Source organism: Macaca fascicularis, chromosome 15 (genome assembly GCF_037993035.2).
Source record: "Macaca fascicularis isolate 582-1 chromosome 15, T2T-MFA8v1.1".
NCBI lineage: Eukaryota > Metazoa > Chordata > Mammalia > Primates > Cercopithecidae > Macaca > Macaca fascicularis.
Genome location: NC_088389.1, coordinates 93,899,699 through 93,927,115, shown reverse-complemented (window position 1 = coordinate 93,927,115; position 27,417 = coordinate 93,899,699). Strand labels below are relative to the sequence as shown.

The following is a 27,417-nucleotide window of genomic DNA, read 5'->3' as shown; positions in this document are numbered from 1 at the left end:
TAAATGTATTAAGCTTTTATTAGGTTAGAAAAATTTCTATAATGGTTAGTGTATCTTAGTTACAAGTGATGATCTTTTTTCCTTTAACCTTTTAAAATCAATATATGGAAGACATGCAATGCTAAGTTCTTCTTTTGTACATCCTGTAAGACAACACTTTTCTGAATATCCTCTGCGTTTTCTTTGCGGATGATTCCCCCAAAACAAATTGCTTAAGGTTTTAATTTTGTTTCTACTTTTCTTCTGAAATTTTGCATTCTCATGAATATATAGATTGATATTATGTGATGAAGAAAATTCTCTTTCCTTATCAAGGGGTGAATATGCCTTTTTATCCTGATACTCAGGTAGTGACTGCATTTCCCAATTGTTTACTGCTTCTTCCCAAGAGGCAGAAGTAGACACTGTTGAGAGAGAAGAAAAGAAATGCTCCTTTATTAAAATCTTCCTTTAGATGAAAATTTAATATTGGATCAGTAAAATCAGCTAATTATTAAAAAACAATCACATTTTAAATAAAGAATGGAAAGTATGGTTATTCAAAAGCAATATTTATTTTTAACTAAAGCAGGTGTCGTGTTTTCCTATAAAAAGGCTGTACACGTTTGTACATTTTATATTAACAAATGAAGTTGAGATATCATTCACATGCCATAAAATTAGTCATTTTAAAGTATACAATTCAGTGGGTTTTAGTGTATTCACAGAGTTGTGAAACTATATATCTAATTCCAGAACATCTGTATCCAAAAAGAAACCCTATGCCCATTAGCAGTCATTTCCACTTCACTCTCCCACTATTCCGTGGCAATCACCAATCTACTTTCTGTTTCTATGGATTTGCCTATTCCGTATATTTCATATAAATGAAAGCATACAATACATGACCTTTTGTGCTTGGTCTCTTTCACTTAGCATAGTATTTTCAAGGTTCACCTACATTGTAGCATGTATCTTTTTATGGCTGAATAATTTTCCATTGTGTGGATATTCCACATTTTGGTTATTCATTTATCAATGGACATTTGAGTGGTTTCCACTTTTGGTCATTATGAATAGTGCTGATGGCCCAGCATGGTGGCTCATGCCTGTAATCCCAGCAATTTGGGAGGCCGAGGCAACAGGATCACTTGAGGTCAGGAGTTCACCACCAGCTTCACCAACATGGTGAAACTGTCTCTACTACAAGCACACAAAAAATTAGCCAGGCGTGGCGGTGCACTCCTGTAATCCCAGGTACTTGGGAGGCTGAGGCATGAGGAACACTTGAACGCGGGAGGCAGAAGTTGCAGTGAGCTGAGATAGCGCCACTGCACTCCAGTCTAGATGACAGAGCAAGACTGTCTCAAAAAATAAAAAAAAAAAGAATAGTGCTGCTATGAGCTTTCACATACAAGTTTTTGTGTGAACAAATGTTTTGAATTCTTTGGGGTGTAACCTAGGGATGGAAGGAGCACTGCATGATATAATTTTGTTTAACGTTTTGAGGAACTGCCAAACTTTTCCACAGCAGCTGCACAAGTTTTCAATCCCAGCATCAATATAGTAGAGTTCCAATTTTTCCACATCCCCATCAAAACTTGACATTTTCCATTTTTTGATTATAATTATCCCCACGGATGCACAGTGGTATCTCACTGTAGTTTTGATTTGCATTTACCTCATGGCTAATGATGTTAAGCATCTTTTCATATGCTTATTATATATCCTCTTTGAAGAAATGTCTGTTCAAATCCTTTGCCCATTTTCAAATTTTATCATTTGTCTTCTTATGCACATCTTATAACTGAGCAGTAGAAACCATTTTGTTCTTTATTTTAATAAAGAAATAGAGAAGTGGTAATATGCTCTAGGTACAATGAACTGATTGTCACTGTTATGCTGCTCTTAACTCACTTAACAATACTGGATACTGGAAACCAAAATAACTCCAGAAGGTAATTATTTGAAGACTTACTGTGCTTCCATTATGGCCCTTGCTCATATACAGTATCTTCTAGGAGAATATATTTGCCAATAGCCTCTACTGTAGTGCCAGCTCTTAGGCAGCCATGTTCTGAACCATGTGACTCTATTCTCTAGCCACAGTTGAACAAACTAGAGGTTGGCACCTGACCCCAAAGAAACCAATCTGTCACAATGGCTAGCAAGCTATGTCATGTGAAAAACATGAATCGACCCAATTAGATTTCCTCAGTTTGAAACTAGAATAAGTAACAATAAAAAAATGAGTTAGTGAGAACCAAAGCTAAAAGGATTCTACGAGGTTTGTCATGACAAGCTAAAATCATAAAGGAACATAGAAAAGATTCAGAGAGAGAGAGAGACGAAGGCAGAAGTTTTTTGCTTTTGTTTTTTAGAGCTAATATGATTCCCCAGGCTTTACCAAGTCTTTCTAGGTTCACTTCTATACCTTTTTTTTTTTTTTTTTTTTGTAATAACTACTATCCCCTTTTATCTTGAGGTTATTTAGGTGAATCTATGTCCTTTGCAGTTAGAGGCCTATTAGAGCACTCTTTAATAACTTTTTATTTAATTAAAAAGTTGCTTGTTTAAAAGAATAAGAACTCTATCCAGACTAATCAGGAACAAAAAAGATGGAAATGAACAAAATACAGCAGAAAAAAAGAAATAAGTACATACAGTTTTAAAGCAAATATCTTAACAAATGTTTTTTAAATTTTTAAAACAAATATTGTTTTAATTTAAAACATAATAAAGTTTTAAAATAAATGTTATGAATGCTTATACATTTAAAAATAAAGATTAAATGGATGAATTCCTAGAAAAATACAAGATGCCTTAATTGGTACACAATGACACAGAAAACCTAAATGTACCAACAACATTCAAATAAATGAAAAGGGTTAGTCAGTTATCACCTTCAAAAAATCACATATATGGATGGTTCCACCTATTTTTAAAAAATAGGAAATACTAATCATATACAAGTTGTTCCAGAAAAAGAGCAAAAGTTGCCCAGCTCATTTTATGAAGTTGGCATAATCTTTATTCCAAAACTAGATAAGAACAATATGAGATTTTAAAATATTTAAAAACTCATTTCACTTTCAAATGTTGATTTCAGACTCCTAAATATTAGTTAACTGAATCCATAAACATGTTTTACAAATATATTAAGAAAGGGTTCGGGGGAGCAGCCAAGATGGCTGAATAGAAACACCTTTGCTCTAGTTTCCACTGAAAAGGACGAAAACGGCAAGTGGATTCTGCATCTTCAACTGAGTTACCAATGTTCTTTCATTGGGACTGACTAGGAGGTTGGTGTGACTCACAGAGAGCAAGGAAAAGCAGAGTGGAGCAAGGGCCCACTTGGGAGCCACATTGGGCAAAGGGAGCTCCCCTCCCCAGCCAAGGGAGGCAGAGAGGGATTGTGCTACCCTTCCCTGAAAACCATGCTTTTCCCACGAATTCTTGCAACCTGGGGATGAGGAGCTCCCCTCATGAACCAGGGCTTTGGGTTCCAAGCATTAAGCTGTGCAGACTGGTAATGGCTGCTCGGGTGGGCAGGCACTGAGATCACGAGTTCCTGGTGGGGGGAAGAGGCGGCTGCCATTACTGTGTCTCCACTCCAGTTCACTGTTTTCCCTTACCATGATGCCAGCGCAGTTTGGATGGGGTGCAGTTCCCCAGCACAACACAGTAGCTGGGACAGTTTGTGGCCAGACTGCTTCTTTAGGTGGGACTCCAATCCATTCCCCCTCACAGAGCAGGGCCTCCCTGTGGGAATTTTGGCATCCCCAGTGGAGGGTTTATGGATAGAACTCTGATATCCCTGAGAAGAGGGTCTAGGAGGGGGGTTGGCTGTGCTATCATGGATCAGCCATCTTAGTCTTTTCTGCCTACTGGCTCTGGAGAGGGAGATTTCTCCCAGCACAGCACACTCGCTCCACCAAGGGGCAGCCAACTGCTATATTTAAGTGGGTCCCTGATCCTATTCCTCCAAACTGGGTGAGACCTCCCAACAGGAGTGTTCCACTGGCATCAGATCAGTGCCCCTCTGGGACAAAGTTCTCAGAGGAAGGAGCAGTCTGCCATCTTTGCTGGTCTGCAGCATCCACGGTGATACCTCCAGGGACAGAAGAAACCAAGGTGAATAAAGTCTGGAATGGACTCCCAGCAAACTGCAGCAACCCTATGGAAGAGTGGCCCTACTGCTAAAAGAAAAACAAACAGGGAGCAACAACAACAACATAAACAAGAAAGACCTCACAAAAACCCCATCCAAAAGTCATTGGCCTCAAAGATCAAAGGTAGATAAACCCATGAAGATGAGAAATAATCAATGCAAAAATGCTGGAAACTCAATCTTCTCCAAATGACTGTAACATGACTCCAGCAAGGGCACAGAACTGGGCTGAGTCAGAGATAGGTGAATTGACAGAAGTAGGCTTCAAAAGATGGATAATAACAAACATCCCTGAGCTAAAGGAATATGTTCTAACTTGCTGCAAAGAAGCTAAGAACCATGATAAAACATTACAGGAGTTGTTTAACAAGAATGACCAGTTTAGAGAGGAAGACAAATAACCTGAAGGAGCTGAAAAATACAACCTGTGAACTTCATGATGCAAATGCAAGTTTGAAGTCTGCAACTGAACAAACCAAGTGGAAGAAAAAATATCAGAGCTTGAAGACTATCTTGCTGAAATAAGGCAGGCAGGCAAGATTAGAGAAAAAAGAATGAAAAGGAATGAATAAAACCTCTGAGAACTATGGGATTATGTTAAAAGACAACCTACAACTGATAGGGGTACCTGAAAGAGATGGGGAGAACAGAAACAAGTTGGAAAACACACTACAAGATACCATGCAGGAGAATTTCCCCAAACTAGCAAGACAGGCCAACATTCAAATTCAGGAAATCCAGAGAACCCCAGTAAGATACTCCATGAGAGGATCAGCCTGATGACATATAATTATCAGTCCTCCAAGGTCTAAATGAAGGAAAAAACATTAAGGGCAGCCAGAGAGAAAGGTCGAGTCACCTATAAAGGGAAGCCCATCACACTAACAGCAGGCCTCTCAGTGGAAACCCTACAAGCCAGAAGAGACTAGGGGCCAATATTTATTTGATATTTTTTCTTTTTTTTTTTTTTTTTTTTCTGAGATGGGAGTTTCACTCTTGTCACCCAGGCTGTAGTACAATGGCATCATCTCAGCTCACTGCAACCTCAGCCTCCAGGGTTCAAGCAGTTCTCCTGCCTCACCCTCCCAAGTCCATGGGATTACAGGCATGTGCCACCATGCCCAGCTAATTTTGTATTTTTAGTAGAGACAGGGTTTCACCAAGTTGGCCAGGCTGATCTCAAACTCCTGACCTCAGGTGATCCACTTGCCTTGGCCTCCCAAAGTGCTGGGATTACAGGCATGAGCCACTGCACCAAGCTGATATTCTTAAAGAATTTCTAACCTAGAATATTGTATCTGGTCAAACTAAGCTTCATAAGCAAAGAAGAAATAAAACATTTTTCAGACAAGCAAATTCTGAGGGAATTAATCACCACCAGACCTGCCTTGCAAGAGCTCCTGAAGGAAGCAGTAAATATGGAAAGGAAAAACTATTATCGGCCACTACAAAAACACACTGAAGTACACAGACCAGTGACACTATGAAGCAACTACATAAACAAGACTGCAAAACAACCAGCCAGCATCATGATGACAGGATCAAATTCACACATAACAATAATAACCTTAAATGTAAATGGGCTAACTTCCCCAATTAAAAGACACAGAGGGCAAGCTGGAAAAAGAGTCATGATCCATTGGTGTGCTGAATTCAAGAGACTCATCTCACATGCAAAGACACACATAGACTCAAAATAAAGTATGAAGGAAAATTTACCAAGCAAATGGAAAACAGAAAACAGCACAGGTTGCAATCTTAGTTTCTGACAAAACAGACTTTAAACCAACGAAGACAAAAAAGACAAAGAAGAGCATTACATAATGGTAAACAGGTCAATTCAATAAGAAGAGCTAACTATCCTAAATACATATGCAAACATGCAGGAGCACCCAGATTCATAAAACAAGTTCTTAGAGACCTACGAAGAGACTTAGACTCCTGCATAATAATAGTGGAAGACTTTAACACTCCACTGTCAACACAAGACTGACCATTGAGACAGAAAATTAACAAAGATATTTAGACTTGAATTCAACTCTGGATCAAATGGACCTGATAGATATCTACAGAACTCTCCAACCCCAAACGAGAATATAAATTCTTCTTGGCACCACATGGCACATCACATAATTGGAAGTAAAACACTCCTCAGCAAATGCAAAAGAACTGAAATCATAACAACCAGACTCTAAGACCACAGCACAAACAAATTAGAACTCAAGATTAAGAAACTCACTCAAAACCACACAAGTACGTGGAAATTCAACAACCTGCTCCTGATTGACTCCTCGGTAAACAGTAAAATTAAGGCAGAAATCAAGAAGTTCTTTGAAACCAAAGAACAAAGAGACAACATATCAGAATCTCTGGGACATAGCTAAAACAGTCTTAACAGGAAACTTTATAGCACTAACTGCCCACATCAAAAAGGTAGATCTCAAATCGACACCCTAACATCACAACTAAAGGAACTAGAGAACCAAGAGCAATCAAACCCCAAAACTAGAGAAGAAAAAACCAAGCTCAGAGCAGAACTGAAGGAGACAGAGACACAAAAAACCCTTCAAACAATCAATGAGTCCAGGAGCTGGTTTTTTTTTTTTTTTTTTTTTTTTTTGGAAAAATTAATCAAATAGACCACTAGCTAGGCTAATAAAGAAATGAAAGAAGAATCAAATAGACACAATAAAAATGATAAAGGGGGTATCACCATTGACTCCACAGAAATACAAATAACCATCAGATAATACTATAAACACCTCTATGCCAATAAACTGGAAAATCTAAAAGAAATGGATAAATTCCTGAACACGTGCACCCCTGCAAGACTAAACCAGGAAGAAGTTGAATTCCTGAATAGACTAATAAAAAGTTCTGAAATTGAGGCAGTAATAAATAGTCTACAAACCAAAGAAAAGCCCAGGACCAGATGGATTCACAGCTGAATTCTACCAAAAGTATAAAGAGGAGCTGATATTCTTTCTTTTGAAACTATTTCAAACAATCAAAAAGGAGGAACTCCTCCCTAACTCATTCTATGAGGCCAGCATCATCCTGATACCAAAACCTGACAGAGATATAACAACAAAAAGAACTTCAGGCCAATATTCTTGAATAATATCAATGTAAAAATCCTCAATAAAATACTGGCAAACCAAATACAGCAGCACATCAAAAAGCTTATCTACCATGATCAGGTTGGCTTCATCTCCAGGGTGCAAGGGTGGTTCATAATACACAAAATCAATAAATGTAATTAATCACATAAACATATCTAAAGACAAAAACCACGTGATTATCTTAATAGAGGCAGAAAAGGTCACCCAAAAAATTCAACATCCCTTCATGTTAAAAACTGGCAATAAATCAGGTGTTGATGGAGCATACCTCAAAATAATAGCCATTTATGACAAACCCACAGCGAAATATCATACTGAATGGGCAAAAGCTGGAAATATTCCCCTTGAAAACTGGCACAAGATAAGGAGGCCTTCTCTCATCACTCCTATTCAACATAGTATTTGAAGTCCTGGCCAAGGCAATCAGGCAAGAGAAAGAAAGAAAGGTATTCAAATAGGAAGAGAGGAAGCCAAATTGTCTTTGTTTGCAAATGACATGCAAACATAGACACCCCATCTAGAACACACCATCGTCTCAGCCCAAAAGCTTCTTAAGCTGATAAGCAAATTCAGCAAAGTCTCAAGATACAAAATCGATGTGCAAAGGTCACCAGCATTTCTACATACCAAGAACAAGAAAGCAGAGAGCTGAATTATGAACGAACTCCCATTCACAATTGCTACAAAGAGAATACACCTATGATTACAGTTAGCAAGGAAAGTGAAGGAGCTCTTCAACGAGAACTACAAACCACTGCTCAAGGAAATCAGAGAGGACACAAACAAAAAAAATTCCATGTTCACAGATAGGAAGAATCAATATCGTGAAAATGGCCATCCTGCCCAAAGTAATTTATAGATTCAATGCTATTCCCATCAAACTACCATTGACATTCTTCACAGAATTAGAATAAACTATTTAAAAAGTCATATGGAACCAAAACAGCTCAAATAGCCAAGACAATCCTAAGCAGAAAGAACAAAGCTGAAGGGAGGCATCACACTACTGGACTTCTAACTACACTACAAGGGTACAGTAACCAAAACAGCATAAACCAATAGAATTTCTGTTCCAGAATTCAGAAATAAGGCTGCACATCTATGACCATCTGATCTTGGACAAACCTGACAAAAACAAGCAATGGGCAAAGGATCCCCTATTTAATAAATGGTGCTGGGAGAACTGGCTAGCCATATGCTGAACACTGAAACTGGACCACTTCCATACACTTTATAGAAAAATTAACTCAAGCTGAATTAAAGACTTAAATGTAAAACCAAAACTATAAAAACCCTAGAAGAAAATCTAGGCAATGCCATTCACAACATAGGCATGGGCAAAGATTTCATGACAAAATCATCAAAAGCAATTGCAACAAAAGCCCAAATTGACAAATGAGATCTAATTAAACTAAAGAACTTCTGCATAGCAAAAGAAACTATCATCAGAGTCAACAGATAACCTACAGAGTGGGAGAAAAATTTTGCAATCTATCCATTTAACAAAGGTCTAATATCCAGAATCTATAGGAACTTAAACAAATTTACAAGAAAAAACAAACAACTCCATTAAAGAGTGGGCAGGCCAGGTGCAGTGAGTGGCTCACGCCTGTAATCCCAGCACTTTGGGAGGCCGAGGTGGGCAGATACCTGAGGTCAGGAGTTCGAGACCAGTCTAGCCAATGTAGTGAAACCCCATCTCTTCTAAAAGTACAAAAATTAGCCAGGCATGGTAGCGTGTGCCTGTAGTCCCAGCTACTGGAGAGGCTGAGGCAGGAGAACTGCTTGAACCCAGGAGGCAGAGGTTGCAGTGAGCTGAGATCATGCCATTGCACTCCAGCCTGGGCGACAAAGCAAGACTCCATCTCAAAAGATAGAAAAAAAAGAGCAGGCAAAGGACATGAAATGACATTTCTTAAAAGAAGGCATTCGTGCGGCCAACAGACATTTGAAAAAAAGCTCAACATCACTGATCATTAGAGAAATGCAAATCAAAATTACAATGAGATACTAACTCACAACAGTCAGAATAGCGATTATTACAAAGTCAAGAAACAACAGATGCTTTTGAGGTTGCAGAGAAATAGGAACTAATTGCCACTGTTGGTGGGAATGTAAATTAGTTCAATCATTGTGGAAAACAGTATGGTGACTCCTCAAAGATCTAGAACCAGAAATACCATTTGACCCAGCAATACCATTTGACCCAGAAATACCATTATTGGGTATATACCCAAAGGAATATAAACCATTATATTACAAAGATGCATATGTTCATTGCAACACTATTCACAATAGCAAAGACATTAATTCAACCCAAATGCCCATCAATAATAGACTGGATATAGAAAATGTGGTACATATACACCATGGAATACTATGTAGCCATAAAAAGGTATGAGATCATGTCCTTTGCAGGGAAATTGATGGAACCGGAAGTCATCATCCTCAGCAAACTAAGGCAGTAAGAGAAAACTAAATACCGCAAGTTCTCACTTATAAGTGGAAGGTGAACAATGAGCTCACATGAACATGGGGAGGGGAATAACACACAATGGGGCCTGTCAGAGGGTGGGGTTGGAGGGCTAGCATTTACGAAAAATAGCTAATGCATGCTAGGCTTAATGCCTAGGTGATGGGTTGATAGGCATAGCAAACCACCATGGCACACGTTTACCTATGTAATGAACCTGCATATCTCGCTCATGTATCGCTGAACTTAAAAATAAAATTAAAATAAAAAAAAAAAAGAATGAAAGGGTTCATCCCAGAAATGCAAGGATAGGTCAAGATCACAAAATCTATCAATGTAGTTTACCATGTTAATAGACTCCCATCCTCACTCACAGCTGGATTTGCTTTCTACTTCAGGAGAAAATTGAAGCAATCTGAAAAAGAACTTGCATCAACTCCCTTTGCCAAATTTTTAAATTCATCTCTTAACATGTACACCCATATACTCTCCCTTTCTACCTATTTCTACAGATGAACTATACACTCTAAAGCCAATTTCTGCACTTACATATTACATCTCATCTCCTCTTGCCCACTCTAGGACACTACTCCAGCAATCCTTCTCTGTATTCTTCATCAGTTTTTAACTTCTATTGAATCACTCTTATCAGAAAACCTGTTATTTCTCCCACTTACAAAAACACACACACACAAACCCATACATATTTCTCTTGGCCCCACTTACCCTGCCAGCTACCATCGTATTTATTTTCTCTTTTCTGTGACAAAACTCCTTGATAAGAGTTTTCTACATTTACTAACTTGTTCCTCTTCTCTCACTGTCTTAAACCCACTCTAATCAGGCTTTTGTTTCATCACTCTACCGAAACTTCTCTTATGAAGGTCACAAACATATTGCTAAATTCAACAGCCATTCACATCTTAATTGATTTATCAAATACACCTCTTCCCGATATACTTTCATCATTTGGTTTCCACAGCACCACACTCTCTTTTCTTCCAACCTAAGTAGCTGTCCCTTTTCTGTCTCCTTTACAATTCTCACTCCCCAACTTTTTAATGTTGGTGTTTCTGAGGACTCAGTTCTTGGTACTATTTTCTATGTACACTTACTCTTCTGGTGATCTCCTCTAGTCTTATGGCTCAAAAAATTACGTATCTACCTATGACTCCTGAACTTCTACCTGCAAACAAGATTACTCTTTCAAACTCCAGATTTATATACCTTACTTCCTACTCAACATCTCCACATTAATGTTTCAAACTCAACATTGTTAAAAAACGCCATGAAATTCAACATGTCCAAAACTGAACTACTGATACTGTCTTCCAAACCTGTTCCACTTTGAGGCCTTTCCTATCTCATTTATGACAATCCTATCCTTCTAGGTGTTCCATATACAAAATTTTAGAATCAACAATGTTTTGGAGTCATTCTTGATTTATCTTCCTCATATCTCACATCAAATATGGCCCATGTATAACCAGAATTTAAGTTTTCACTACCTCCACTTCTATCATCCTTATCTAAGACCCTCCCTAACAAGTCTGTTTCTACTCTTGCCTTTCTACAGTCTATTCTCAACACAGTAGCCAGAGTGATCCATTTAAGATGTCAATTATGTCACTTCTCTGCTAAAAAATCTTAATGACTCCTTGCATCACCCCAAAACAAAGTCTTTAAAATGATCTAAAACAGGGGTCCCCAACCCCTGGGGACTTAACTGGTCTATGGCCTGTTAGGAACCAGGCCACATGGCAGGAGGTGAACAGTGGGCAGGGGAGCGAGCAAAGCTTCATCTGTATTTACAGCTGCTCCCCATTGCTCGCATTATCACCTGAGCTCCACCTCCTGTCAGACAAGGGACAGCATCAGATTCTTATAGGAGCGTGAACCCTATTGTGAACTGCGCATGCCAGGAATCTAGGTTGCATGCTCCTTATGAGAATCTAACGCCTGATTATCTATCACTGTCTCCCATCACCCCCAGATGGGATCATCTAGTTTCAGGAAAACGAGTTCAGGGCTCCCACTGATTCTACATTATGGTAAGTTGTATAATTATTTCATTATACATTATCATGTAATAGTAATAGAAGTACACAATAAATGTAATGCACTTGGATCATCTGAAAATCATTCCCTTCCTGGTCCAAGGAAAATCTGTCTTCCATGAAACTGGTTCCCGGTACCAAAAAGGTTGGGGACTACTGGCCTAAAATACTCTATTTTATCATGTCTGCCTATTACCTCTTGTACCTTATCTTTTACTACTTTCCTCACTTTCTCTGCTCCAACCACACTTGGCCTCTTAGGTATTCCCTGTATACATCAAGCAGAAGGGTATCTGCTCCACTGTTTCCTCTGCGTGAATGTCCTTTCTTCAGATATCCGCTTGGCTAATTCCCTTACCACTTCTTTTCTCATATCTCACCTTTTCAATAATTGGTCTACCCTTACCACACTGTTTAATACTATACCCCACTTTTCAACTCCTTGCTCTGTTTATCTCCCTTATACTGTTTTTTCATTTTTCTGTAGCTCTTACTACATTCTAATATTTACTTATTATGTTTATTACTTCAGAGCGCTCCATAAAGCCTTTGATCTTTGTCTGTTTTGTCCACTGATATATTCCCAAGAATCTAAAATTGTGCCTGGGTGCTTAGTAGGTACCCAATGAGTATTTGCTTAATTAATGAAAGAAAAAATCGTAAGACTATGCAAAAGTATGCCAAAAGAAGACCTTAATAAAGTACAGCCCTATTTACAATGATTAAAAAAAAATCTCTTAGCAAGCTTCCTTACCTTAGTGAAGATTATATAGCATAAACCTACAAACATCATACCTAATGGAGATATTTTAATGTACGCCCTTTAAGCCTGGGAATAACACAAGAAATCGAAGCAAAAAAATGGTATAAGTTCAGAAAGAAAGTGATATAACTATCATTTTCAAATGATAAAAAAAAAAATACAGAATCAACAAACTATTAGAACTATGAAGATAGTTCAGCATGGTTGCTGGATAAAGATCAACCTATAAAAGTAAATTGCATTTCTCTAGCCAAGTCACTAACTAGCAAATATAATTCACAGGTATTTACAATAGCTGAAAAAAAAATTATTAAGCCCAATACCATAAAAGTTTCCATAAAGAAAACTTTAAAATCCTAATAATAGAATATAAGTAATTTCATGACTTTGATTAGGATGACTTTATGTAATAAAGATATCAATAGCGGGGAGGGGAACAAGATGACCAATTAGATGCAGCTGTGATCCGTGGCACTCAGGGAGCGGAATAAAAGAGTGAATTCAGCACCTTCAACCGAAAGATCCAGGTTCTCACACTGGGACTGACTAGGCAAATGACTTGACCCAAAAAGAATGAAGAAATACAGGGTGGAGCAATGAATGGCCCACCAGGGAACAGCAGGGAGCCAAACCCCACCCTCAGCCAAGGAAAGTGGTGAGTGATTGCGTCACCCCGCCCGGGAAACCACGTTTCTCCCAGAGATCTCTGAAACCCAGATCAGGAAATCCCATCTTTGATCCCTGATCTTTGCAGATCAGGAGATCCCATCATGAGCCCATGCCACTAGGGCCTTGGGTTCGATACACAGAGCTGTGTGGAGTCTCAGCAGAGCAGACACTCAGGCACACACCGAGGCCCAGGAGTTTTACAGACTCTGGCCCCGGCATCCCGGCAAGGCGGGAGATACAACAGTGCATATCCCAAGGAAGGGGGCTGAATCCAGGGAGCCAAGCCATTGTTCTGCACGTCCCACTTCCACAGTACCTCACAAGTTAAGACCTGATTTGGAATTCCAGCCAGCCAAGGCAAAAGCTGGAGTCTGCCTGAAACGGGACAGAGTTCCTGGGAGGAGGGGCAGCCGCCATCTCTGGGAAAGGTCAACTCAGCCTTTTCAGCCTCCCGACTTTGGAGAATCCAAACAGTCCAGAGGAGGAAGGTACCTCACAGTTCAGCACAGCTGCTGTGTCAGATTGTGGCCAGAATGGTTTTTTTTTCTTTTTTGAGATGGAGTCTCACTCTGTCATCCAGGCTGGAGTACAGTGGTGTGATCTCAGCTCACTGTAACCTTTACCTCCCAGGTTCAAGCAGTTCTCCTGCCTCAGCCTCCCGAGTAGCTGGGATTACAGGCACGTGACACCATGCCTAGCTAATTTTTGTATTTTTAGTAGAGACAGAGTTTGCCATGTTGGCCAGGCTGGTCTCGAACTCCTGATGTCAAGTGATCTGCCCACCTTGGCCTCCCAAAGTGCCATGATTACAGGCGTGAGCCACCACGCTCAGATTGCTGCTTTAAGTGAGACCCCAATCCATTCCTCCTCCCTGGGTGGGACCTCTTTGTGGGGGCTTCAGCCACTCCAGCCAGGGGCACAGGGACAGAGACGTGATCTCTCCCTAGGACTGAGCTCCTGGGGAGGAGGGGCTGCCACCATCTCTGCAGTTCCCTTTACTCAGCTGTTCCAGCCTGCCAGTTGGCATGAGAAAGGGTTCCCCAGAAGGCAGTACAGCTGCTTTGGCAGATTGTGACCAGACTGCTTCTTTAAGCAGGACACCGATCCATTACTCCTCACTGGGCAGGACCTCCATGTGGAGGCTTCAGCCACTCCGGCCAGGGTTATACAGACAGAGCTCTGATCTCACTCTGGGACAAAGCTCCTGTGGGGAGAGGCAGCCACCATCTCTGTGGTTTTCTGCATCACACTACCCAACTTCAAACTATACCACAATGCTACAATAACCACAACAGCTTGGTACTGGTACAAGAACAGACACATAGACCAATGGAACAGAATAGAGAACTCAAAACCACACACCGCACACCTACAACCATAGGCTCTTGGACAAACCTGACAAAAACAAGCAATGAAGGAAGAATTCCCTATTTATTAAATGGTGCTGGAAGAACTGGCTAGCTGTAGGCTCAAAATTGAAACTGGATCCCTTTCTTACACCCTACAAAAAAATTAACTCAAGATGGATTAAAGACTTATGTAAAATCCAAAACCATAAAAACCTTAGAAGAAAATCTAGGCAATACCATTCAAGACATAGGCACAGGCAAAGATTTCAAGACAAAAACACCAAAAGCAATTGCAACAAAAGCAAAAATTGACAAAGGGATTTAATTAAACTGAAGAGCTTCTGCACAGCAAAAAAAAAAAAAAACTATCATGAGAGTGAACAGACAACCTATAGAATGGGAGAAAATTTCTGCAGTCTATCCATCTGACAAAGCTCTAATATCCAGCATCTATAAGTAACTTAAACAAATTTACAAGAAAAAAAACCACCCCACTAAAAAGTGGGCAAACAACATGAACAGAGAGTTCTCAAAAGAAGACATATACGTGACCAACAAACATGAAAAATAGCTCAACATCACTGATCATTACAGAAATGCAAATCAAAATTACAATGAGATACCATCTCATGCCAGTCAGAATGGCTATTATTAAAGTTAAAAAACAACAGATGCTGGCAAGGTTGTGGAGAAAAAGGAACACTTTTACACTGTTGGTGGGGTTCAACCATTGTGGAAGACAGTGTGGTGATTTCTCAAAGACCTAGAGGCAGAAATACCATTTGACCCAGCAATCCATTATTGGGTGTAGGAATATAAATCATTCTATTATAAAGATACATGCAAGCGTATGTTCACTGCAGCACTATTCACAACAGCAAACACATGGAATCAACCTAAATGCCCACCAATGATAGACTGAATATAGAAAACTCAATACATATATACCATGGAGTACTATGCAGCTATAAAAAAAGAATGAGATCATGTCCTTTGCAGGGACATGGATGGAGTTGGAAACCATCATCCTCAGCAAACTAATGCAGAAACGGAAACCAAACACCACATGTTCTCACTTGTAAGTGTGAGCTGAATGATGAGAACACATGGACACATGCGGGGGAACAACACAATGGGGCCTGCCTGACAGGGGGCCTGGGGGAATGGAGAGTATCAGGAGGAATAGCTAATAGAGGCTGGGCTTAATACCTAGGTGATAGGATGATCTGTGCAGCAAACCACCATGGTACACATTTACCTATGTAACAAACCTGCACATCCTGCACATGAACCCCTGAACTTAAAAGGTGAAGGAAAAAAAGAAGTCAATCCTCTTCAAATTAGTGTATACATTATGTTGCCAGAAGTCAGGGACCCTGAACAGAGGGACTGGCTGGAGCCGCAGCAGAGGAACATAAATTGTGAAGATTTCATTTTAATGTGGACATTTATCAGTTTCCAAATAATACTTTTATAATTTCTTATGCCTGTCTTTAATCTCTTAATCCTGTTATCTTCGTAAGCTGAGGATTACGTCACCTCAGGACCACTGTGATAATTGTGTTAACTGTACAAATTGATTGTAAGACATATGTGTTTGAACAATATGAAATCAGTGCACCTTGAAAAAGAACAGAAAAATAGCGATTTTTAGGGAACAAGGGAAGGCAACCATAAGGTCTGACTGCCCGCGGGGTTGGGCAAAAAGAGCCATATTTTTCTTCTTGCAGAGAGCCTAGAAACATTCATCAGTCCAGTCCACAGAAATGCTTGTTTGGATCCCTGACAATTGGTGAGCTGTCTGTGTATTGTCCGGGGTAACAATGGGTCATGAAGAGTCTAAACACTATGCTTATCTCTGCTATATTAACCTCCTGTTAAAACAGGCAGGAGTTCAAGAGCCCATGGAAAATATGGTCACCCTATTCAGGGCGGTGGAGGAACACTGTCCTTGGTTTCCTGAAAAGGGAACATTAGATGTGGAACTATGGGATCGTGTTGGTACAAAATTCCGGGAACTGGTCCCAACAGGGAATTATGTTCCTGTCACTGTTTGGAGTGATTGGGCCTTGGTACGTGCCATCCTAATGACATACCAATCCCATGATCCCCTGCAGTTACAATTTTCTGAATCTGGAGACCCTCTACCTCTTTCTCAGGTTTCCTCTCCCGTTCGGCCTTCGTTATGTGCTCAGCCTCTCCCTTCACCTACTCCTCCCCGACCTGACGATATTGAGGATTCAATATCTAACTCTGGTGACTTTGGCTTAACGTTACCCCCTGATGACCTTATTTCTTTTCAGAAAGAAATAAGGGCTCCCATGGCCCTGACTTGGACAGCCCGGGACCATAACTATGCTAACTCTTCCCTCTTCAAACCTTTGCAGCCTTTGCCTCCAGAGCCATCTAATGGCTCCGGGACCAAACTACAATTTACCTGTAATTCTGCAGGCCCTCCCCCATCCTCCACAGCCCCTCACCCTCCTGTCATTTCAGTCCCTCAACCGGTCACTTTGCCATCCGCTCAACCTGCTCCTCTACCCTTCTTCACACATGGATGCCCCTGCCATTCTGGTTGCACAGGATTGGGACAATAATCATCAGTATGCATCTGCCTCTTCTCCCCCAATGACCCTTTCTCACACTCTCATACCAGTCTGACCTCCTCAACCTCAGTTTCCCTTATCTACATATACTTTTCCTGTCACTTCTATGCCGACTCTGTCTCATGTGCCTGTTCTTGAAACTACCATGCAACACTTATTACACCAGAACAAAGAAACAAGTGGATTAGAGGCATGGGCTTATCCCGTCGCACTGGAACCTCCCAATGCTCAAGGAGCACAAGTGTGTTGATATGTGCCAATCTTACCTTTTTAAAAGAATTCAAGGATGCTTGTACTCAGTATGGTCCTACTTCTCCATATGCTAAAATGGTATTACAGACTCTTTGTACTGAGGTCACTTTGCTTCCTTTAGACTAGGACCTTTTGGCAAAAGCTGTTCTAACTTCATCTCAGCATTTACAATTCTGTACCTGGTGGTCAGAGGAGGCCCATCTGCAGGCTCAGCTAAATCGGGCTGATGGCATTCCAATGACTCAGGCTCAGCTCACAGGCTTGGCTATTACTCTGACACTACTGCCCAATTAGGCTTTGATGCTCTCACCACAGAACAAGTAACAAAGGTGTGTATGAGAGCTTGGGATAAATTACACACCTCCGGCCAAGCTCCTGTTTTCACCACTGTTAAATAGGGTCACAATGAATTATACCCTGATTTTTTATACCACAATAAATTATAAATTACAAGATGCTGTTGAAAAATCTGTCTCTGATGAGCACGCTCAAGGTTTTCTCCTTCATATTTTAGCTTTTGAGATTGCGAACTGTGAGTGTAAAATGGCCATGTGTTGCTTCCAATGACAAAATTTACCTCAATTACATTTAGCATTGTTTAAACTTTCTAAATGTTCCTGGATACAATACTCTGACTGCAGCTGAACACCATTATACAGGCAAAAATATTCTCCCTAAATGAAGGCAAGCCAGTGTTATGGAAAAACTCCCAAACCAATACCTGGGAACCTGGAACAATTAAAATGTGGGGAAGAGGGCATGCTTATGTTTCACCAGGAGATCATCAATCCCCTGTCTGGGTGCCCACTAAAAGACTTAAACTTCGTGTGAATACTGACAATGAAAACCACAGGGAAGAGACGTCTGCATCAGAGACCACCCTCATACCTGGTGAGATCTGTGCCAACTCCTCATAAACTGGCACACCAAATCAAAATGGGTCTGGTTCAATCCTCCCTAATGGCAACAGAGACCCCTCTAACTAATCCCACTTCTCCTAATTCCCTTTTTCTCCTTACGAACCTAAAAAATCTCACCATTTCTACTAGCCTGAAAATAATATCCCCCTGTTCTTCTGTTCCTCCTTCAGCACTAGATCTCGCTTACAATAGGTTTTACTTAATAATTCTCTTCCTTATACTTTGTCTCACCAGTTTTCCCTCAAACTGATTTACCTGCTACACAAAATTATTCTTACTGGGCTTATGTGCCTTTTCCTCCACTTATCCAACCTCTCACCTGGATGGATGCTCCTGCAGAAAGGTATACTAACAATAGTGTGTGGATGCCTGGAGCTACAGATGACCGTTGCCCTGCTCAACGAGGAGAAGAAGGCACTGCATTTAATGTTACTGTGGGTTATAAATACCCTCATCTGTGCCTCAGACATGCACCTGGTTGTATCCATCTAGAAACTCAAGTCTGGGCTGCTTATCTTCCAGAGAGATTAGCCACAGGGGAATGGGGACATTTGGTCCCCGGCCTCTCCCTTTCTCCTTTAAGACAAATGAAAAGGGGAGTAATAGGAGATCCCCATATTTTCAATATAAACCTGTAGGAAAACCATGTTCTAAAAATTTTGAAAGCCTATCTAAAACTTTAATTTGTGAAGACTGTTAGTTCACATGCAGTAGTATTTAAAAAATGATTCATACGGTTTAGTAATAGACTGGGCACTAAAGGGCTATTTAAAAACAGTTGCTCCTCTGGCTGAAAGGAATGCCTAGAGGCTACTTATTTTATTTCTTATTGGGAGGACAAGGATCATCATCCTACTTTGCATAGAAGGTTCAGCTCGTTCTTTCCCTTAAAACGGGAAGATAATGGCATTACCCACACACCCCCCACCCCCGCCAAGGCCTCATATGATATTCCCCATTCTGAGTCCAGAACATCCAGAACTGTGGAAATTGGCTATTGCCATGTCCGGACTGCGAGTATGGGAATTGGAAGCTTTTCTGTCTGTTGTCCCAACTATCGCCCCTCACATACGTGATTCTGAACCCCATGATAAATCCCCTTTGAACTCTTACCCTCTTTTTGATGCCAATCCTCCTTTATGGGACTCCAATTGGCCTTATAATTCTTTTCAACCCAGGTATGCCCCTCTACCTCTTTGGCATCCCCGGGCACCTCGGATTGCTTCTTTACGGTGGAGAACATTGGGTGTTGCCACTGCCGCTCCTCTCCCTCAGTATCAATGTAGATTCAAACATTCTGCTTTGTTTACCTCCAGCCTGACCACTCCCGTACAGAGTTGTGTTAAGCCTCCTTACATGCTGTTAGTGGGAAATATCAAAATTTGGACGAAAAATCAAACTGTCCAATACATTAATTGTCATTCATACACTTGTGTTAACTCCCATTTTGACTTCAGGAAAACTGTAATGTTGGTTCAAGCTTAAGAAGGAATCTGGATACTGGTAACTTTACCCAGACCTTAGGAATATTCCCCCTCAGTAATTTAATTAATGACTTGTTACAACAAATTCTCAAAAGATCAAGAGATTTGTTTTCACTTTAATTGCTGTGATCATGGGCCTAGTGACTGTGCTGGCCACCACTGCCGGAGTGGCATTACACCAATCTATTCAATGTTGTTAGATTGGTGTAACAACACTTTGTTAAGGAATGGCAAGGCAATTCCACCCAAATGTGGAATTCTCAGCAGGGCATCGATCAAATATTAGCTAATCAAATTAATGATTTAAGATAGTCTGTTATTTGGCTTGGAGACTGGCTAATGAGTCTCGAACATTGCAAGCAAATGCAGTGCAATTGGAATACTTTTGATTTCTGTATCACACCATATTCCTACAATGAGACTGACCATTCATGGGAAATGGTCAAAGGACACCTTCTAGGTAGGGAAGATAATTTATCTTTGGACTAACTAAATTAAAGAAACAAATTTTTGAAGCCTCTCAGCTCATTTATCCATTGTGCCTGGAGCTGAGGTGTTAGATAGGGTGGCAGAAAGTCTTTCTGGACTAAACCCCACAACTTGGATTAAGTCTACTGGGGGCTCCATCATAGTAAATTTTGGAATCATGTTTCTCTGTTTAATCAGCTTGTTTTTAGTGTGCTGGACCAGTCAAAGAATCCTGCGTCAAAACCGAGAGAACGAACAAGCCTTTATCACCATGACACATTTATATAAAAAGGGAGAGATGTCGTGGGAAGTCAGGGACCCCGGCTGGAGCCACGGCAGAGGAACATAAATTGTGAAGATTTCATTTTAATACAGACATTTATCAGTTCCCAAATAATACTTTTATAATTTCTTATGCCTGTCTTTAATCTCTTAATCCTGTTATCTTCATAAGCTGAGGATGTACGTCACCTCGGGACCACTGTGATAACTGTGTTAACTATATAAATTGATTGTAAAACATGTGTGTTTGAAAATATGAAATCAGTCGCCTTGAAAAAGAACAGAATAAAACAATTTTTAGGGAATAAGGGAAGGCAACCATAAAGTCTGACTGCCTGCGGGGTCAGGCAAAAAGAGCCATATTTTTCTTCTTGCAGAGAGCCTATAAACGGACGTGCGAGTAGGGAAGATATCGTTCAATTCTTTTCCTAGCAAGGAATATTAATATTAATACCCTGGGAAAGGAATGCATTCCTGGGGGTAGGTCTATAAACGGTTGCTCTGGGAATGTCTGTCTTACGTAGCTGAGATAAGGACTGAGACACACCCTGGTCTCCTGCAGTACCCTCAGGCTTACCAGGGTGGGGAAAAACTCCACCCTGGTAAATCTATGGTCAGACGGTTCTCTGCTCTCGAATCCTGCTTTCTGTTATCTAAGATGTTTATCAAGACAATACGTGCACCACTGAACATAGACCCTTATCAGTAGTTCTGCTTTTGCCCTTTGCCTTGTGATCTTTGTTGGACCCTTATCAGTAGTTCTGCTTTTGCCATTTGTCCTGTTCCCTCAGAAGCATGTGATCTTTGTTAGACCCTTATTAGTAGTTCTGCTTTTTGCCCTTTGAAGCATGTGATCTACTCCCTGTTCTTATACCCCCTCCCCTTTTGAAACCCTTAATAAAACACTTGCTGGTTTGAGGCTCAGACGGGCATCACAGTCCTACCAATATGTGATGTCACACCTGGCGGCCCAGCTGTAAAATTCCTCTTTTTGTACTCTCTCTCTTTATTTCTCAGCTGGCCAACACTTATGGAAAACAGAACCTACATTGAAATATTGGGGGCAGTTTCCCCCGATAATTTTCCATGCATCCCAAATAAAATACCATGTGGATTTTTTAAAAAGAAATTCAATAAGCATACTTTTAAATATATATGAAAGAATAAAGGTTGAAGATTTAGCTTAGTCAATCCTAAGGGAAAAAATAAACATTGAAGACTTGTCCTGCCAGATAAATCACATCCTATAGAGTCACAGTATCAAAAATAGTAATGATACAAGGTCAAATAAATAACCAATTAAAATAGGAAGCTCAAACTTATCAATAATGGTAATCCCACAAATTAGTGAGAAAAATAGTTGATTAGTAGAAAGTGTTCAGAAAACTGGCTCCCTATGTAGAGAAAAATAAGACTTATTGAGAAACTGAGGTAATATTCCTACCTGCACCAGAACTAAAAACTGGCCTAATAATTAAGGACTTAATGTGAAAAGTAAAACTGAAAAGTTAACAGAAGGACAGAAAAGGACCTCTAATACATAAGGCAAAACACTTACTGCCTAATTATATAAAAGTTAAGGCTTTTAGTCAAGCAATACCAATAGACAGATGTCAAAATGGGAGAACACATTTGTGACATCTAAAACCAACAACTAGTTATTATTGTATCTAGATTTGATTAACTCCTACAAATCAACTGGAAAATGATAACAATTCCAACAAGAATTGGGCAAAATATATAAACAGGAAATTTTAAGAGAAAATCCAAAAGGCTAACATATATATGAAAAGATGTTCAGACCCAGAGCAAGTTAAAATAGATATATAATGTCATTTTATGTCTATTACACTGGTAAAAGTTAATAACTGTATAATGCTCATTGTTGACATAGATACGAGGACATAGGATTAGTGGTACAACTATACGTTGGTGTAGTCATTCTGAAGAGCAATCTGACACTCCTCAAGCAAATTAAACATACACATACTTCATGACACCGTAATTCCACTCTAGATGTGTATCCTAGAAACACTTCTAGGTTCATAAGGGGACACATACAATGATGTTCATGGCAGTGTTATTTATAGTGGTAGGGAGTTCAAGGCTATATAGATTAGGTGTTCATAATTGAATAAATCAGTAAAATGTGAGGAATGCACATGAGTACTACGCAGTAGTTAGAAGCAATGGACTAAATGTTCACATGGCAACAATAAGATGTAGATCTTAAATGCCATTTAGATATATCTTAAAAACATACGCACAGGAAAGAAGCATAATTTGCAAAAACTTATACAGACAAAAAATATATAATGAACACATTACAACTGTCAATGACAGGAGGAGAATGGAAGTGCAGAAAGGGGCTAAGAGAGGACAATCATCTTCTGTAAATTATAATTTACTTATGTTTATTGTCTATCTTTACTATTCTGTAGGCTTCATGAGGGTAGAAGCCTTCACTGTTTAACATCCCAAGCACCAAGAAAAATGCCTAACACATAATAGGCACTCAAATTTTGTTAAACTAATATATAAAGGGAAAGGCCGTTTACAGATTAGTTGTGATATCTGAAACATAAAGAAACAAAAAAAACAAGAATATGTGACATGAAGACCAAGAATATGAGAATATGATTAATCTAACTGGAATAGAGGTTACAGATTACGAAAAGCTGATTTTGAAACATTAATGATTTCACCTGGCACTAATATCTGGGAAGCACAATACTCAGTCGTAATTTAGAAATATGTTGTCAACTTCATGGTGCCACATTATGGGTAGGTCTTGGAGATACTGCCTCCACCTTCAGGGTTCATTAAGAAGAAGCACACAATTACAGATTCAAGTTATGTATGAGTAGCTTTGAAAAAAAGCATTTTTTAATAGCGGCGTAGCAAATTATATTTTTCTGTGTCAGACTCAAATAGATGATCAGAATATTAAAATTTCAGACAACTGACTTGATTTAACACAACAACTTGTCCTGCTGATAAAAGCGAAATAAAAAGTAACCAACTTTCCAGCCACATTCATATATAAAAATGACGGCATAATTATGTATTCTATATTAGAAACACATACATCTCTGCAACTTCTAAATTATTTCCTAGAAATTAACAGGACAGAATAAATGTCATCTTCCCTTATGGATTAACAATTTTTAAAATAATACAATTCATATTGATAACCTAACTCATTTTTCCTTCCTCTACATATTTCAATACAACTGTGGTTTTACTGCTACACCGTATTTCCACTTCAGCAAATTGTCTTTCACATAGTTTCCATAGTAGCAGGTTTTGTGTGTATAACAATTTTCAAATATTGTCAGACACATTTTTATTTTCTACAAGTCTTGTTTCATTGCAGCTCCCTGCTCATTGTTAATGACATTTATTCTTCCAGGGGAGTGTGAATAATACCTAAAACAAAGGGATCATTAACAAGCTGTTTTAAAGTTGAACATTTTTATTAAGAAAATTGTCTTTAGAGCACTTTGTTGAGAAAAGGCATTCCAACCTCTATTTAAATAACAGCCTCAAGCTTGGAGGTCTAAAAATAAAATTTTGACTACAGTATTATAGCACAGGTAGTGAGAGCACAGTATTTGATGTAAGAGAAATGCCCACCCAACATAAAGCAGAAAGGGAAGGCTCTTCTTGCACTCCTGGGAGAAAAGAATAAGAAAGAGGAGTTAAAAAAAAAAAAGAGAGAGAGAGAGTAAGCTGGACCTTGTTACTCAAAAGTGTGGGCCACCAACAAGCAGCACCTGGGAGCTAGTTAAAAATGAAAAATCTCAGGCCCCACCCCAGGCCTACCAACTCAGAGGCTGTAAATTAACAGGATTCCCAAATGATTCATATGCACATTAAAGCGTGAGAGTCACTGAACTAAAGTAAAAGTAGAAGACTGGGGAGAGACACTTCCTTCATTCTAACAGGACAAGGTGAGGTTTGTATGTGGGTTAGTTTGACGGTCAGTTTGAAAATGATCAAGAATCAGTCTCATGGTTTCTGTCTTTAAAAGTTTTCATTCTCTCAGCAACAGTGATTTTATAAATTGTATTCATTTATTTCAAAAAAGTTAATGAGTGCCTACAATGTGCACTGTTTGACTTTTTTCAGTACTCTACATTAGGGTCTCTTTTTGGCATGATAGTTTACTCGTTTCCTTAATTTCAGAAATATTCACTTTTGCAACCTTTGTCTGAATCAAATAAACTGAATTACTGTAAAAGGCAGTAATTTTCTTCCTATGGATAGACTATAAACAAAGTGCAATTTCTTTTAAAATGGCAAATCATATTGGGACTAAAATATGTTAAGTCACAAATGTAAAAACATAGTAAGATGATACCAATGAATCTGAAACAAGAATATTCTTCCTGCAGACTGCTTGAAAGCATTAAGTATAAATTCAACACATATTAAACACATGCTACGTGCTAGGCCATCTGCCAGGCATTTCAGACAAAAATATGCATGAAATAGTCCCTATAATATAGTATGGTATATAAGGCTGACTTCATGGGACTGAAACCTGTGTAGTCACACAGGCCTTGCATTTGGTTTAAATGTTCCGTTGTTGTAGTAGAAATTCTCAATAAATTTACCTTTGAAACTGTAAGTGAATGAAATACAAGTACGTAAACTTTTAAATGAAGCCTGATAGAATGAACCAGGCCTATCTCCTGGTGCGTGACCAGGGGATATGAACAAGTAAACAAAGCAGTTTTATATTTTACCACCTTTATTTTAATGGCCCTTTCCTGCTTTTTTGAACAAGGTATCTGCATTTTTATCTTCTACAAGGTTGGCTCATTCTGTAGCCAGTGACGACAGTCAAATAGAACTATGTGCTAGACACTTTGGTAGAAAGGACAATGGAGCTATTGGATATGAAAAGGTCAATGATGACTTCACAGGGAAAATGATACTTAAGTTGGGCTTTGAAGGACAAAAAGGAGTTTGCCAGATGACAGGCACTCCTGAAAGGAACAACATTCTTACATAAATTGTAGACTTACAAGTGTACACTTATTTCCTCTAAGTTTAAAAAAACAAAAAAAAACGCTTCGCTGAAGTCTTGTATATTTTCAATACACTGTTTTTTACATTTTTTTAAAAAAGCTGTATACTAGGCACAAATTCCACTTCCTGGGGAAGCTTACCTTCTGGCAAAGCAAATACAGGAATAAGAAATGTACAGAGGTGAACAAACATGCCTTCGGTTTAGATTTTTACCTGGGTTTGTGCCTCTTCCCCGGGCCGGGAAAGCGGTTTGCGGGCTTTCGAACCGGTAGGGGCTGAAGGCTTCGACCTTTTCCGAGGCCTGTGCAATCAACCGTGGGAAAGGGGTTTCCTCCTCGAAATGGAACTGGCTCCAGTTGGCATGGCCGCAGAGTTTTTCTATTTCTTTCACCAAGTACCTGCCGCACAGCTTCCTGGCACTGCTGATGTCGCTCAGTTCACGGGAAAACCGAACCAGCAAGAGTCCAAGCCACAGCATGCACAAGCAGAAGCGCCTCAGCATTCCTGTAACCGCAGGCGAGTCCTCCGCGTTGTGCAATGGCGGTCAGCCTGACCCTGCTCCCTCTCTGCGCCTGCGCCAGGCCGAGCCGCGCGCACAAACCCTGCGGAATTCCGAGCGCGTGGGGGCCTCGCGAGAACGTCAAGGGAAGGCGCGCGCTGGCGGCGCCGAGGCTTTCCCGCCTTCCCAGGGGTCTCAGGTGGTCGAAGGTAGCAGGCCCTGGCTCCTAAAATGAAAGCCAAAATCCCCTCACTACCCCGCTACCCTCCGGTTTGATTCATTTTTCTTTCGTTCCCCAATGGGAGATTCCTCACCAAGCGAGAGAGCATAGGACCCCTGTGACCTGATAACGTACGTTGAAAGGTGTTGCTCCCTCCACCTGGATTGCGTTTCCCGTTCTTGTTTGCCGGGTTGTTAATGAAGCTTCGTCTCCCTCACAGAAACCCCCTCTCATCTCTTTCACGGTGTTAATCGACCTGTTTCCATTTGTGGGCGTGTGACCTCTTTCCTGAGACCCCCGCTTCATGAAGGCAGGGCCTGCGTCTGTTCTTGCTTTCCACTGTACCCCGGGAGCTAGCATTTAGCTGGCAATCAAATATGTGGTGAAACGTTTGTGTGTTGCATATGGGCATGTGCATTTAGTCAGGTTCAAAGCTTCTTCAGAAAAATCCTACTGGTTCACAGGGAGGCATAGGCCTTAGCCTCAATCTCCGGAAAAAAGAAGTAGGGATGCTGTCTTGAGGTACCTGGGATAGAAATGTGGTTCTTTCGGTTAGAGAACGTAGAGGATTGTCTGTTACCAAATTAACTTGTGACAGGTACCCCTAGAGGATTTGCCTTGTAAGAATAACAGCATGCGGCATGAAATGCTCATTTAGGTGAGATAATTTTGCTCAGTAGGGAAGGGGCATGGAAGCGAAGCACAATCGGCATAGGTAGCTTTATCATTTTAAATGAAGTTCTGCGTTATTAGTGTGTTGGCGTGGAAGGATGTACTATCGGCCACAAGAGGGCATTCGGGGGCTGTCTCAGGAATAAGCTTCAGGATGCTGAAGCTACAGGTGCCAGCTTATCAGTGATCTTACCATTTCCCTACACAATTTTATTTTTTTCTCCCTTTCTTTTCCGTCTTCTGACTCTGTCTTTTTCTTCATTTTCCATTTCCCCATCTTTTCCTTGCTTCCCAGTGGCATCTATGAATGCTGTTATATTAACTGCCCATTGGATTTTTTAAATGGTTGATATAATATAGATTAGTAAAATTTAATCACCTTCCTTGAAAAACA

General features: G+C 40.0%; 1 protein-coding gene across 1 annotated transcript; it reads right to left on the bottom strand.

The window, feature by feature from the left end:
• Positions 1–26,202, bottom strand: INSL6 (insulin like 6). The gene is made up of 2 exons (XM_005581790.4): positions 25,846–26,202; positions 1–404 (listed from the first exon to the last, which is right to left on the bottom strand). The coding sequence occupies exons 1-2, from the start codon at positions 26,132–26,134 to the stop codon at positions 46–48; spliced, it is 648 nt and encodes a 215-aa protein (XP_005581847.1). The 5' UTR covers positions 26,135–26,202; the 3' UTR covers positions 1–45.
• Positions 26,203–27,417: the final 1,215 nt, after the last annotated feature.

Coding starts and splice junctions, on each gene's coding strand:
- INSL6 (XM_005581790.4), bottom strand. CDS start 26,134: ATGCTGAGGCGCTTCTGCTTGTGCATGCTGTGGCTTGGACTCTTGCTG. Junction 405..25,845: donor GGGAAGAGGCACAAACCCAG/GTAAAAATCTAA, acceptor CTCTCTCAACAG/TGTCTACTTCTGCCTCTTGG.